The sequence below is a fragment of the Suncus etruscus genome, chromosome 13 (genome assembly GCF_024139225.1).
Source record: "Suncus etruscus isolate mSunEtr1 chromosome 13, mSunEtr1.pri.cur, whole genome shotgun sequence".
Classification (NCBI taxonomy): domain Eukaryota; kingdom Metazoa; phylum Chordata; class Mammalia; order Eulipotyphla; family Soricidae; genus Suncus; species Suncus etruscus.
In genome coordinates, this window is record NC_064860.1 from 43,715,125 (window position 1) to 43,729,836 (window position 14,712).

The 14,712-nt window shown below is 46.6% G+C and overlaps 1 protein-coding gene across 1 annotated transcript in view; it reads left to right on the forward strand.

Annotated features, from left to right (window-relative positions):
• C13H21orf62 (chromosome 13 C21orf62 homolog) overlaps nucleotides 1–7,016 on the forward strand; it is a 31,120-nt gene extending 24,104 nt beyond the window's left edge. The window contains exon 2 of the mRNA XM_049785819.1: nucleotides 5,730–7,016. Within this exon, the coding sequence (XP_049641776.1) occupies nucleotides 5,764–6,372 (609 nt within the window). The 5' untranslated portion in view covers nucleotides 5,730–5,763 and the 3' untranslated portion in view covers nucleotides 6,373–7,016. The remainder of the gene's footprint in view (nucleotides 1–5,729) is intronic.
• The last annotated feature ends 7,696 nt before the right edge of the window (nucleotides 7,017–14,712 follow it).

Below are 14,712 nucleotides of genomic sequence, written 5' to 3' on the forward strand. Positions count from 1 at the left end.
TCTTTGTGCTCTGCATCATTTCTGCTCCATTAAGTCTTCTGCGTCTTCTGCATCTGAGTCCTTGGACCACAGACCCTGAGTTTCTTCTGCCAAGCCTGGCCATACCAATGATGAAGTGATTTACCCTGTTTCCTCCTTTGGTCCTTTCCCCTCCATGATGAGGCAGTTTCATCATATCCAACCCATATCAAATGGGGACCGAATCCCATCAGCACTAGAGTGGTACTAGCTCACTGTGTTATTCTGGGTTGAAGCACTCCAGGTAGCAAATTTTCCACTGGGAAGTTTTATTGTTGTTGGTTGGTTGGTTGGTTAGTTTGTTGGTTGGTTGGTCGGTTGGTTGGTTGGTTGTTTGGTTTTGGGACCACACCTATACTGCTCAAGGGTTACTCCTGACTCATACTCAGGAATCACTCCTAGTGGTACTTGGGGGGCCATATGGGATGCCAGGGATGAAATCTGGGCCAGCCGCATACAAGAAAAGCATCCTCTTTACTACGCATCCTCTTTACTTTTCTCTGGCCCCATTCCATCAAGAAGTTGAATGAATGAATGTAGTTTCAGTGAATCAATATCTTTTTTTTTTTTAAATAACCTGTTTGGGCCATAGTTGGCGATACTGAGGGCTTACTCCTAAATCTGCACTCAGGAATCACTCCTAGAAGTGCCCAGGGAATCATATGAGGTGCTAGGGATTGAACCCTAGCTGACCATATGCAGAGCCAGTGCCTTACCTGCTGTAATACTTTGATATCTCACCTTATGCTCAAGTTTATTGTTTGAGCTGATTTAGAATCTCTCTCCCCTGGAGCTGGAGATATAGTCCAATGGATTGTTTTGAACATAGTTGACTTGGGCTCAAACCCAGCACCTTGTACAGTCCCTTGAGTCCTACCAAAAGTGATCCCTGAGTGCAAAGTCGCAAGTAAGCCCTGAGCATCTCTATACTCCAAAATAGAATCTCTCTGCCTTCCCAAGACCTGCTGATGTGCCTTCCAATTTGGTGCCTCTCTGTATCACCCCACTTTTTCTAACTTTTTCATTTCCCCTGGATTTCTCATTGCTTGTTGTTACTCCTCATCTTGGGCCCTATCAAAAAACACTAGCCTGCCTGCCCTCTTTCCTGCCAACAAGTCCTCTTTGAAGACATGTTTACTTTTCTGGCCAGACCCTTCCAAGCATTTTTCCCAGCCTTCAAGACAAGGTAGCTGCAGGAGGACCTGAGTCTCCCTCTGAATTCTCCTGGTCCCAACTTTCTTTCCAAAAAGTCTTGTCTTACTCTCAGTTGTAAAATAAATCCCCAGGTTGTGAAATCGCCATTTTCTACCCCCAGGCAGACAGGTCTGAAGCAGGTAGGGTAGCTGTGAAGGATTAATAAATCAAGCCAGTCAGGAGGGAGTCATGAAATCAGTGGCTTCTCTCTCAGTCTCTGCACCAAAGCCAGACTGACTTACTTTTATTCTGAGTACAAAATTCAGCAGGGCAGGGGATTGGGGTAGAGTAAGATCCAGATGGACTTTTACACATCAAAGAGCTAGATACAAAGGAAAGAGGAAGAAGGGGGAATGCCTTTGTTTTTGGGTTAATAGCTAGGTGTCATTTTACACCCAGTAAACAGAATTGTGTGGTTTTGAGTGCCCTCTCTTCAGCCATCTGGTAACTTGGGGGAACTTGCTTGATTTTTGCAGGACTAGAATTTGGCTACCTCAGTTTTATCACCCCATAAAATCACCCCATAAAAGAAGCATGCAGTCTGTGATCTGCCAGGCTCGTCAAGTTCTTCCTCACAGGTTGGACATTCGCGTTGCTACTTTTTGACTGAGATACTCATTTATTTTCCTCCTCTGGGTGGAGGTGAGGTGTGTCTTTTTGTATCTGGTGATACCAGGGTTTAAACTCATGGCTTCATAGTTGACCTTGTGCTTTGGGATTTTGTTTTGTTTTGTTTGTGTTTGTGTTTAGCCTTGTTTTGGCTTTTTAGTTTGTTTGTATTGGGTCCACATCTGCCTGTGTCCAGGGCTTATTCCTAGATCTGTACTCAGAAATCACTTCTGGTAGGACTTGGAGAACCCTATGTAGTTTGGGGATTCAACTGAGGTCAGCCATGTGCAAAGCAAATGTGTTAGCCTGTGTGATATCTCCCTAACCTAGAGGGTTGTTTTGTTTCTTTTTACTCTCTCTCTTTTGGTTTTTGGGCCATACTTGGCAGTGCTCAGGACTTATTTCTAGGTCTGTACTCAGGAATCTCTCCTGGTGATGCTCAGAAGACCATATGGGATGCCAGGGATCAAAGCTAGGGGAATATATAGGGTGCCAGGGATTGAACCCAGTTAGCAGCATGCAAGACAAACACCTTCCAGCTGTACTATATTGCTCAGCCTTTTTTTTTTCCTTGAGGGCTAGAGCAGTAGTATAGCTGGTAGGGTGTTTGCCTTGTATGTAGCTAACCCAGATTTGATCCCCAGCATCCCATATGCTTCCCTCAGCCTGCCATGAGTGATTTCTGAGCTCAGAGCCAGGAATAACCCCTATGCAACTAGGTGTGGCCCCAAAACAATATATATATATATATTTTAAATCAGGGTGGAGAGCCTCTCAAGTAGCTCTAAGGAGGACAGAGGGCCCCACCAGCAATTCGGGGCCACCTGGCTATTGGGGTTACAGTGCTATTGAAGTCCTAGGGTGGCCCTGAGAATTACTCCAGGCCACCCAGCAGTACTGGGCATCTGTTAGACTGTGCTCTGTGATGTTCAAGGACCATTTGTGTCAGAAACAGAACCTCCATCAGGTGTGTGCGTGCACCTAACTGCTTACCTGTCCCCTAGTCCCTAGTCTGAGGTGCTTGTTAAGCCACCAAGTGTCCCCCAGGCCTTTCTCACCAGCATTCCAAATGGAAGAGTCATAAGCGCAGCTGTAAACACTGTGGGCCAGGGTACTAAGGAGGCCTTGCAGGCCCAGGTTTCATTGCCAGAACCACGCAATACTCTGGCATAGCCTGGGTAGCCCCAAGTAACCCCAGCACCACAGGAGTTTCCTCACACCCTCCTATCCTTGCATATGTCTGATGGCCTTGTTATCTGAGGCCCCAGGGTCTCCAGAGCCCTCCTCCATAAATATAAATGCTCAGCTTCACACTTGCCAGGTAAGTCCTTTATATCACAGAGCCATGTCTGACCCTCTGTGTGCTCTTTAGGACTGTTCATGCAGGTCAGAGAGATAGGACAATGGGGAGGGTGCTTGTCTTGCATGCAACTGACCTGGGTTCTATTTCCACTATCCTATCTGGTCCCCAGAGCACTGCCAAGAGTTATTCCTGAGTGTAGAACCAGGAGAAAGCTCCGAGAACAACCAGGTGTGGCCCCAAAATAAAACAAAAACACAATAAAACTAGAGATAGTATAGGGCCCAGAGAGATAGCATGGAGGTAAGGTGTTTGCCTCTCATGCAGAAGGACGGTGGTTCAAATCCCGGCATTTCATATGGTCCCCTGTGCCTGCTAGGGGCGATTTCTGAGCATAGAGCCAGGAGTAACCCCTGAGCGCTGCCAGGTGTGACCCAAAAAAAGCTAAAAAGCAAAACAGCAAAAAAAAAAAAAAAAAAAACCTTAGAGATAGTACAGCGAGTAGGGCATTTGCCTTGCCAAGAGGCTGACTGGGTAGAGTGATTGGTGGAATTAGTGTTCAGTCACTGGCAGTTCTACAAGGTTCTCTGAGCACTGCCAGAAGTGATGCCTGAACACAAAACCAGGAGAAGCCCTAAGCTGAAGGTCCAAAGGCCCCTCTCCATAAATCTTTCCGTGTGTGTGTGTGTGTGTGTGTGTGTGTGTGTGTGTGTGTGTGTGTGTGTGTGTGGTATGTGTGTGTGTGTTTGTTTGATTGGTTTTTCTGGGCCACACTCTGTGATGCTCAGGGGTTACTCCTGGCTATACGTTTAGAAATAGCTTCTGACTTGGGGGACCAGATGGGATGCTGGGGGATTGAACTATGGTCTGTCCTGGGTCAGCCTTGTGCAAGACAAATGCCCTACAACTACGCCATCGCTCCGGCCCCTCCCTCATATATTTTTAATTAAAAAATTAACTTGGGCCCAAGCCCCAAGCAATAGTGCAGCAGGTAGGGCCTTTGCCTTGCACATGGCCAAACCTGGATTCGAGCCCCAGCATCCTATATAGACTCCTGAGCCTGCCAGAAGGGATTCCAGAGTACAGTCTCAGGAGTAACTTCTGAGCACCACAGGTATGGACCAAAAATCAAAGATAAAAAAATTTAACTTCTCTTATGTTCCTACATTCTCAAACCCATTCAGCAGTGCTGAATGTCCTTCCATAAATTATCTGGGAGGGGGTGTGGATAAATCAAGATCATGGGGATAAACGATTCAATGTGTGACTGTCTCTTCATTCTCCACTCACATAGCCAAAAATCCCTTCTGCTAACTTAACATTTCTAGGAGACCAGGTAAGGGATGGCTGGACTCCACAGCCATGAGGCAGCACCAGGGGGTCATGTTTGTCCAGTTAGATATTAACCACCACCAGTAACCCCGTCATGGCTGGCTGGTATTCATGCCGTGCTCTCTACCGGGTAGCTGAATCCAACTGGAACTTTTTTATCTCCTGGATTCCAGGGGTGAGGTGAGAATGAGGACAGGGAGGAGAGAATGAGGCTGTTGAGGGTATGAACAGGGGACTCAGGATTGATGGCACATGTGTATATGCTCCGATGGCTCTTGATCCCTGTCCAAGGTTGCCACACTCTAGGGCTCCTCCACTTCTTGGCATGTACACCTCTCTCCTACCTCTCTGCCAGCTCTCTGCTGGCTCAGGGGGAACTGGAAGCCTTGGCTGAGCAGAGTGCAGGGGCCTGGGAAGCAGCTGGAGAGAAAGAAAAAAAAAGAGAGAGAGGCTTTTTTGCACTTGGGTGCCAAGCACTGTCTGACATTGTTAGAACTGCAAGAGCAAAAAGTTGACATGAGGTCATGTGTGGGGGAGTGATGTATTTTGTGAAGCTGCTCTTTGGGAAAACCTGTGACAGGCACAACTTTTGTTTGTTTGTTTGTTTGTTTATTTGTGGCCATAGTCGGGAGCACTCACTCAGGGCTTCCTCCAGGCTCTGAGCTCAGGATCGCTCCTGGTGGGCTCAGGGGAACTGTATGGAACACCAGGTCGGCTGCGTGCAAGGCAAGTTCTCTACCCTCTCTGCTCTCTCTCATTTCTCTTTCTTCCTTTCTTTCTTTTCTTTCTTTCTTTTTCTTCCTTCCTTTTTTCTTCCTTTCTTCCTCCCTTCCTTCCTTTCTTCCTTCCTTCTTCTTTCTTTCTTTCTTTTTCTTTCTTTCTTTCTTTCTTTCCCTTTCTGTCTTTCTTTCTCTTTCTTTATTTCTTTCTTTCTTTTTCTTCCTTTCTTTCTCCTTCCTCCCTCCCTCCCTCCTTCCCTCATCTGTCTTTGTCTCTTTCTGTCTGTCGTCTGTTTCACCTCTGTCTCCTCTTTCTGTCTTTCTGTCTCTCTCTCCTCTCTCTCTTCTCTCTCTCCTCTCTCTTCTCTCTCTTCTCTCTCCTCTCTCTGCTTTCTCTTCTCTCTCTTCTCTCTCCTCTCTCTTTTCTCTCTCTCCTCTCTCCTCTTTCTCCTCTCTCTTCTCTCTCTCCTCTCTCTCCTCTCTCTCCTCTCTCTCTCTTTCTTCTCTCCTCTCTCTTCTCTCTCTTCTCTCTCTCTCCTCTCTCTCTCATTTTGCAGGTGATTCTCCACCTTGGGTCGCTCGGAGCCGAGAATGGCACCATCTGCTGGCCGCAGCCTGCTCCTGCTTGGCGCCCTGGGCGCCCTGGCTCTGGCCCTGCCCGACGGCAACATCACCCTGATCCTCAGCCGAGCAAATTCCATCCGCAACTGCAGCTGCTCGGCCGACATCCGCGACTGCGACTACAGCCTGGCCAACCTGCTGTGCAGCTGCCGCTCGGTGCTGCGGCCGGCGGACGAGCGCGCCAGCTACACGGGCCTTCTGACCGTCTGGTTCACCGACACGGCGGCGCTCCGGCTCCTGCTCAACTTCACGCGCGTCCGAGACCTGAAGCTGGCGCTGTGCGGCCCGCGCAGCCTGCCCACCGAGTACCTGGCCGTGTGCGGCCTGCAGAGACTCCGCATCGGCTCGGAGCAGAGCTTGCAGCTCTCCCAGGCTGCAGACTGCGAAGCCCCGGGGACCTGGCCGGCCTGTCTGTCCGTCTCCTTCCTAGACACGGCGCTGTTCAACAGGGACTCGGCCTTGAAGGCCTACAGCGTGGAGAACGTGGCGGGTCGGGCCAGTGGTTTTCCCCGCTTTTCTCTCTTGAACATGTTCCCGGTTCCCAGCAACCAAAGCTACGTGATCACCTTCATCTACTAACACGAGCTGGGGCCCAAATTCCAACTGGGGCCAACTCTGCGTGATTTCAACCAAGAAGTGATGGGCCTGTAGATTCCCTCCTACAGCCTGACCTCACCTGGACAACTCCCCCCACCAATCCCAAGACCACCCAGGTTCCACCTAGGAATGAACATGGTTTTCACTCCACTCCTCTTCTTGACCTGGAAGCTATTTGGGAGAAGAAGAAAAAAAAAAAAGGAGGACCATAGAGATAGTGGAGTGAGTAAGGTATTTGCCTTGCATCCTGCCAATCCTGCCTGGTTCAATTCCCAGCACCACATCTTTTCCCTCTGAGCACCAACACCAGGAGTCACCCCTGAGCACGAAATCCCTGAGCGCTGCTGGCTGTGCCCCGCAAACAAGTCAGAAGAAGAAACCCGCAAATAAACTAAGTGGATGCCATCTGGAAATGTGTCCTGCCAGCCCGTCAGAGGCTACATCTTGGCTGTTGGCAGTGGAGGGAGAAATGAAAGGGTCAGGGAGATGGCACTAGGATTAAAGCACTTGCTTACCTTGTGCAGGCCAAGCCTGGTTTGGTCCCCAGTACCACATATGGTCCCCCGAGCAGCCCAGAGGAAGAAGTCATGAGTATTTTCAGGTCATGGCCCCAAACCAAAAGTAGATTTAAAAAAAAAAAAAATATATATATATATAATATATATATAAGAGGAGCTGGAGTGATAATACAGTGGGCAGGGTGCTTGACTTGCATGCAGCTGACCTGGATTTTGATCCCTGATATCCCATATGGTACCCCAAGCACTGCCAAGAGTGATTCCTGAGTGCAGAACCAGGAGTAAACCCTGAGTATTGCAGAGTGTAGCCCCAAAACAGAGAAAGGATACAAAAGGTATGGCATTTGCCTTGCACACAGTTAGCCCAAGTTTCATCCCCAGCATCCCATATGGTCCCTGTCCCTTAAGTGCCACTTAAGGAGTGATCTCTGAATGCAGACCTAGTAGTAAGCCCAGAACACAGCCGGATGTGCCCAAAAAAACAAAAATATTTAAGTAAAATAATAATAAATGAGAAAAGGAAATAAATATATTTAAAAATCATAAGTACCGTTGCTCTCCACTCCTCCCTCTTTCCAGCCTGATAACCAAGAATTAAGTTGCATATTTCAGGAACCACACAAATAATACTGGGTTAAGCCACTTGTCTTATATGCAGCTATCCCCAGTTTGAATCCCCGGCAATGCCAGGGGTCATTGCTGAGCCCAGAGCCAGAAGCAACCCCTGAGTATGTGACCCTCTGGGCATGGAGTGACACATAAATACCTCAAAATTTGGTTCAAGCAAGGCTGAAATAGGGGAGAGGGAAACTTTTCCTCTTCCAGTTCGCCTGCATTTCCTTCTGTTATTTATGTATTTATTTATTTATTTGTCTAGCTGCCTTCCGTCTTTGTATCCTGTCCCCCTTCCCGCCCACCTAACCCCAGTTTTCCCTCTGATTGTTTTCATCCCCTTCTGGTTAGAGAAATGAGAACTGGGATCAGCAGCTGCAGAACTTGGGGCCAGGGAGATAGCACAGGAGGGAAGGCACTTGCCTTGCATGTCCACTTCAGTAGCTACACTGGTTCGAATCCTCCCCTACCTCATACCACTTATGGTCCTCTGAGCACCACCAGGTATCATTCCTGTGCACAGAGCCAAGACTAGTCCTCAAGCATTGCTGAGGTGACTCAATCTCCCTCTCTCCCTGTACGACCAAGAAAAAAAGCACTTGGTTTCACTTGAGCACCTATTAGTCACCTCAGCATCGTGTGGACCCATCATTGCTAGTAGATGATAAACAAAAGGCCTTTTCAAGCTCAGTCCATTTAAGACTGCAAGGTTAAAAAAAACAACAAGACTGCAAGGTTAAGATGCACTGCACGATGCACTGAATAATGTGGTTTCTTGGGATAAATACAAGAATCCAAGGCAAGAGTCTTGGTACAATTTGGAGACTAGAGCAATAGTATAGCAAGAAGGGTATTTTCCTTGCACTAGGTAGACCCAGGTTTGATTCCAACATCCCATTTGGTTCCCTGAGCACTGCCAGGAGTGATTCTAGAGTTCAGAGCCAGGAGTACGCTTCGAGCACCACCAAGTGTGGCCCCCAAAACAAAAACAAACAAAATAAAATTGGCCTTTAAATAAAAAAATCATTTTATCATAGGATGATAGTATCATGATCTCTCATTTATGTCCACCCCCCATACTTTTGTATCTCCTAACATTTAGCACAGGATAACTGGAGGAACTTGAAATGTCTACTTTTGCTTAATTGAAGGGGAATTTTGGTCATTTAGGCTAATTAGCATGAGTTCATAATGCCAGTGTTTAAATTAGGCCAGAATTTAGCCCAAAGTATGGATTTTAATAGGGAAAGGAAAAAAAAAAAAAAACAGAATGACCTCATTACTGGCAAGCGTACTTGAGAGGAAAGATGAAAGTGTTAGAGAAACAAAGAAAGGCACAAAGAAAGTGAAGGTGGTCAGGAGGATTTAAAGAAGGAAGAATACATATATTCACTGTCTTGATTACTGGAACTGAAGCCAATTAAATGGTGATGCATCTTATTAATAGAGTCCAAAAGTCAAATAAAGGCTGGAGCAATAGCATAGAGGGTAAGGTGCTTGCCTTGCATATGACTGACCCAGGTTTGATTTCCAGAATCCCATATTATCCCCTGAGAAAAGCCAGGAATGACCCCTGAACACAGGGGCAGGAGTAACCCTGAAAACCTCTAGGTGTGAGTCAAACACACACACACACACACACACACACACACACACACACACACACACACTAAGTTAAATGAGAGAGAAGAAAAATATCAGTTATAGAGGAGTCTGGGAGGTGGGGGTGGTGGCTGGAGAGAAACTGGGGATATTGGTGGCAGGAAATGTACATTGGTGAAGAGACAGATGTTGCAAGATTGTATGACTGAAACTTAATCATCAACTACTTTGTAACTGTGTTATTTCACAGTGATTCAATTAAAATTTTCTTTTTCTTTTTCTTTTTTTTTTTTTTTGGTTTTTGGTTTTTGTTTTTTTTTTGGGCCACACCCGACAGTGCTCAGGGGTTACTCCTGGCTGTCTGCTCAGAAATAGCTCCTGGCAGGCACGGGGGACCATATGGGACACCAGGATTCGAACCAACCACCTTTGGTCCTGGATCAGCTGCTTACAAGGCAAATGCCACTGTGCTATCTCCCCAGGCCCAATTAAAAATTTCTTAATTAAAAAAATCAAATAGGGCGGGGCCAGAGTGATAGCACAGTCTTAGGGCACTTGCCTTGAACACAGCCAACCCAGGACAGACCCTGGTTTGATTCCCAACATCCTATATGGTCCCCAAAGCCTGTTGGGAGTAATTTTTGAGTGCCTCCTGGTGTGACCCAAAAACAAACAAAAAAAAAATCAAATAGGGGGCTAGAGAGATAGTACAGTGAGCAAGGCATTTGCTTTGCAAGCAGCCAACCAGGGTTCGATCTCTGACATTCCATACAGTCTCCTGAACATTGCCAGGAGTAATTCATGAGCATAAAGTCAGAAGGCACCCCTGAGCATTGGCAGGTGTGGGCCCAAAACCAAACCAAACAAATTCAAATTGATGCCAGAGATCAGGTGACATGAGATAAATCTCTCTGAAGAGCTTCAGAACCCTTTAACATTTGATTTATTTATTGGGGCAAGGGACACCCAGCTTCCACTCAGAAGTTATTGTATTTTCCGGCGTATAAGACGACTTTTGAAACAAAAAAAGTCAACCGAAAATCGGGGGTCATCTTATACGCAGAGTATATCCCGAAAAAATGTTTCAATATGCCGCTAAACGAAAATTGTCTGAATAGGGGCCGGAGAGATAGCATGGAGGTAAGACGTTTGCCTTTCATGCAGGAGGTCATCGGTTCGAATCCTGGAGTCCCATATGGTCCCCCGTGCCTGCCAGGAGCAATTTCTGAGCCTGGAGCCAGAAATAACCACTGAGCACTGCCTGGTGTGACCCAAAAACCACACACACAGAAAAAATTTTTGTCTGAATATTGCCACAAAACGAATTTTCCAACTCCATCCTGCACCAATCACTGCAAGGCTGCTCAGACTGCCTCTCTAACTCAGCCAATCCAAGCAGGCTTTTCATGCATGCAAATTAGACAATGTTCTGGGCCCGAATCTATACTGTAAAAAGCCTGGTCAGATGGGCCAGAGTCAGAGAGGAAGTCTATTACAGTAGAACCTTTGAACCTTTGCTTGTTGTGATTGGCTCACTGTGGTACATACAGTTGCAGCACAGGAACGTTCTATCTGATACAGCGGATATAGGCCTAAACCTATGTTTTAGCTGCAAAATTAGGGGGTCATCTTATACGCTGGCAAATACGGTAGAGGTGTTCAGCGGGAACATGGTAATAGAGATCAAACCAGGCTCTTGCATGAAAAGCATGTACTCAGCTCGTTGAGGCCTCTCTCCAGCATCCCCATAACATAGATTCATAGAGAAAATAATTGTAGGTCATGGACTTAACAGAAAAGGAGTGTCTTTTCAGTTGCAAATCAAACTTTCGGTTGTCAGACTACTGAAGAGTAAGGATCAGAGAGAAACCACAGGGCTACTGGGTGGGGATGGAAAATACATTTGATGCTCAGTTGTAGAGGGGGAGGTAAGGGGAGGCAGTGGGAAGAGAGGTGACATGCTGAGAGCACCTACATCTAGAGCATCCACACTTACCTCTCACACCTACCTAGCACCTGCCTTGGGGTCTCTCCTGTGAGAGGATAGTGGGGCCAAATAGTCCTGAGAGCAGATTTGGAATAGCAGGGCAGGGTGTGAACTTGCCCATCTGCAAGGCAGACACCTTACCTTTAGCACCACCTTCCTGGTCCCTCTTTTATAATTTAAAAAAAATTTTCTTTTCTTTCTTTATTGGAGGGGGTCACACCAGCAGTGCGCAGGGGTTATTCCTGGTTCTGCACTCAGAAATTTCTCTTAGCAGGCTCAGGGACCATATGAGATGCTGGGGATTCAACCCGGGTCAATTGTATGCAAGGCAAACACCCTACCCACTGCGCTATCACTCTGGCCCTATAACTCTATTTTTTGACAAAGGATTTTGGGGGCGCTGAAGAGAGTACAGACGTTAAGGCATTTGTCTTGCATGAAGCGACCCTACTTCCATCTTCTGCATTGCTTATAGCCCCCCTGAGCACCAACAACAGTTATCCTGAGCTCAGAGTACTACCAGGTGTGGTCCAAAATAAAACCAAAAAGTACATAAATATAAACAATATTGTAATCTATTACTTAAAATTTATACTATTACCAATACATATATATATATATGCACACAACACATGAAATAGATGTTTATGTTGGTTGTAAATGTTACTGACAACGGTGTATAGCACATAATTTACAATGATAATAAAATATATAGTCCATACAATTACCAACTTTGTGTGCATCATTAATTCCCTAAGAATGCTTTATTTGATCTTTGCTGAATTCTTTGAAATCTCTTTGAAATCTCACTCTTTGAAAGCAAGCCTAGGGTTATAACTGATGAGCAAACATTAACTGGTGTGATTACTGGTTGGTTATTTTCCCCAATCTTAGGATTAAGCAGAGAATTGTAGAAAAAAAAAAAAAGACCTTTGTGGAAATGTGATTTGTTAGTGCAAGACTTGTTAGTGTAAGCAACTTCTCTGCTGAACGAAATAATCATTTCCAAATGTAGAAGGAATGTTCAGCCCCTTGGGGAAGGGTCAACCTGAAGACATTCAGGTTTCCCCTGCATTGACAATGTTTACTCTCTGCGTTTAACGACACAGTGTGACCAGTGTTTTCCCATTTCAGCAGTGCAAAGGTTGCCACTTTCACCACTGTCCAGTTAGCTACCAAGAGCACTCATTGAGGGGGCTAGAATGACAGCACAGTGGGTAAGGCACTTGTCTTGCATACAGCTGACTTAATTCTTGGAATCCCATATATTACCATCACCAGATCACACCCAATGGTGGAGTACAAATATTGATTAGGGTAGGATCAGGAACAGTCCCCCAAGCCCCTCCAGGAGTGATTTCTGAATGTAGAGCTAGAAGTAACCCCTCAGCATTCCTGGGTGTGCCCCCCAAAAAAAAAACATAAAAAGGGGCCGGGCGGTGGCGCTAAAGGTAAGGTGCCTGCCTTGCCTGCGCTAGCCTTGGACGGACCGCGGTTCGATCCCCCGGTGTCCCATATGGTCCCCCAAGCCAGGAGCAACTTCTGAGCACATAGCCAGGAGTAACCCCTGAGCGTTACTGGGTGTGGCCCAAAAACCAAAAAAAAAAAAAAAACACATAAAAAAGAGCAGTGATTGAACAGAGAGCTGAGGAAAGGAGCCTATAGGCAGACAGACAGATGTTGTTAGAAATGATTTTGAGTTTCTTCTTTGTGTATTTTCATAATCTAAAATTTTTGGCAAAGCATATAATCCCAGGGCTGAAGCGATGACATAAAAACAGTAAAGTGTCTGCCTTGTGCACGCTAGCCTAGGATGAACTGCAGTTTGATCCCCCAGCAAAAGCTCAAGTGGGGTCTTTATTTCTGGCCGGTCAGGGTCTAACACCACGTCCATAACAGGACAGAGGTAAAAGACCTCGTGACGTTCTGCGTTCCTTCTTATATAGCATAAGAAGGGGGAGAGGGAAGGGATAGTGAAGACTTCCTTAAGGGTGGGACATCTGCCAAGGTTAGTGGGGGCGGGGTAATGACTTCCCTTTTCAATCCCCACTTCTTGTAGAAAGGCTTCTAATCCTAGAAGCCAGTGTGATAGAGGGCCTCCATCTCCTGATATTCCTGGTCAGAATTACCTGCATGAGCTAATTCTTGGTATTGTTGGCATAATACCATGAGCTTGACTTCCCCAACCTGAGCTCGAATGAATGTAGTAAAGCGATTGGTTATGCATGGCCCAATGGCTACCAGAAGAGGCCCAAAAGGGGCCCCAGTGGGGGTATTAGATAGGGGAGAATCCCACCCCATAAAGACCATAAGGGTCCGTCTAATAGCTCCTTTCTTCTTTTGGCCAGCTCCTCTTGATGGTATCTGTATTCTGTCCCACACTATTCCTGATTTGTTAGTATAAAAACAACATTCTTCTTGCAAGGTCACACAAAGCCCTCCTTTCTCTGCCAAGATTAAATCTAACCCTTGCCTGTTTTGTAATACCACTTCAGCCATGGAATCTAGCTGGTCCTGCAGATCACTAATAGATTTATATACAGTCTCCACATCTGAAATTAATTTTTGCGAGAGTCTGTCATACCTGTCTATTGATATTGCTAGCCCTGCACCCCAGTCACCAATCCACCTGCTACTCCCGAGCCCTACCAGTAGGGGCAGGAACACCATGGCTCACCGAGACTGACGAGTGCGGCCTAAGAGATCTATGCTAGGCAGAGGGGTGGGCTCTGTCCCTGGAATGATGTCAATGTTGGGAAGTACTAATGCTGGGGCACAAATTCCAGTCCAGTTTTGGGGTAAAAGAGAGTAAGCCAAATTTCTCCCCACATATCCATACCCGTCCCGGAGGTAAGCACCCTGGACTGGGGGGGGGGGGCAGATAGGACTTCTGAGCACTGAGCTGCTCCTACCTGACCCATGTCTACAGATTCAGTGCCATTATGCGGGTAGCAAACAGAAGATTCAAAGCTAAAAAGGGACTACCTTACAACTAAAAGAAGCAAAGGTTAGATTACCTAGTCAGACAGGGACAGCCAGAGGCCAATTTTCCCCTGTCTTCATACAAAGCCAACAATCAGCAGCTAAGAAGTTTGTGAGTTTCTTCTAGGATGTTCTGAGTATTCGGATTTAACTTCTCAGCAGGCATCCGGGATCAGAGGGAGGGATGCTGGGGCCACTTAGGCATTAGGGTCTCCACCTCCTTTGTAGCCCAGTCTATGGCCTCCTTCTCTCTTTCCTAGTCTGTTGGCCCCACCCCATCCGAGATGTGAATGGGCGCCTTTAAGGCCAACAGACCAAATCTCCCACTACAGTCATGCAACTCGCGGCTCCATAGGGGGACTTATGGCTATTAACTGTCCATTCCCCTCCCATGCTCCCCTGTATGTCTCAGTGAGCTTGGCCACCAGATATGCCTTGTTATTTTTGGTACACTCTCGATACTCCCTATAGCACCGGGAGTGAACTTGATTAAGCTCCACACATCCAGCGGGTCATTTTCCCTCCGAAGAGGGAGGCAAAGGCTGAGGTTTTGCTTTACACACCCATTCCGGCTTCCTACCCTCCCCCCAACATGGGAAGTAGGGGACTGGAGGTAAGCAG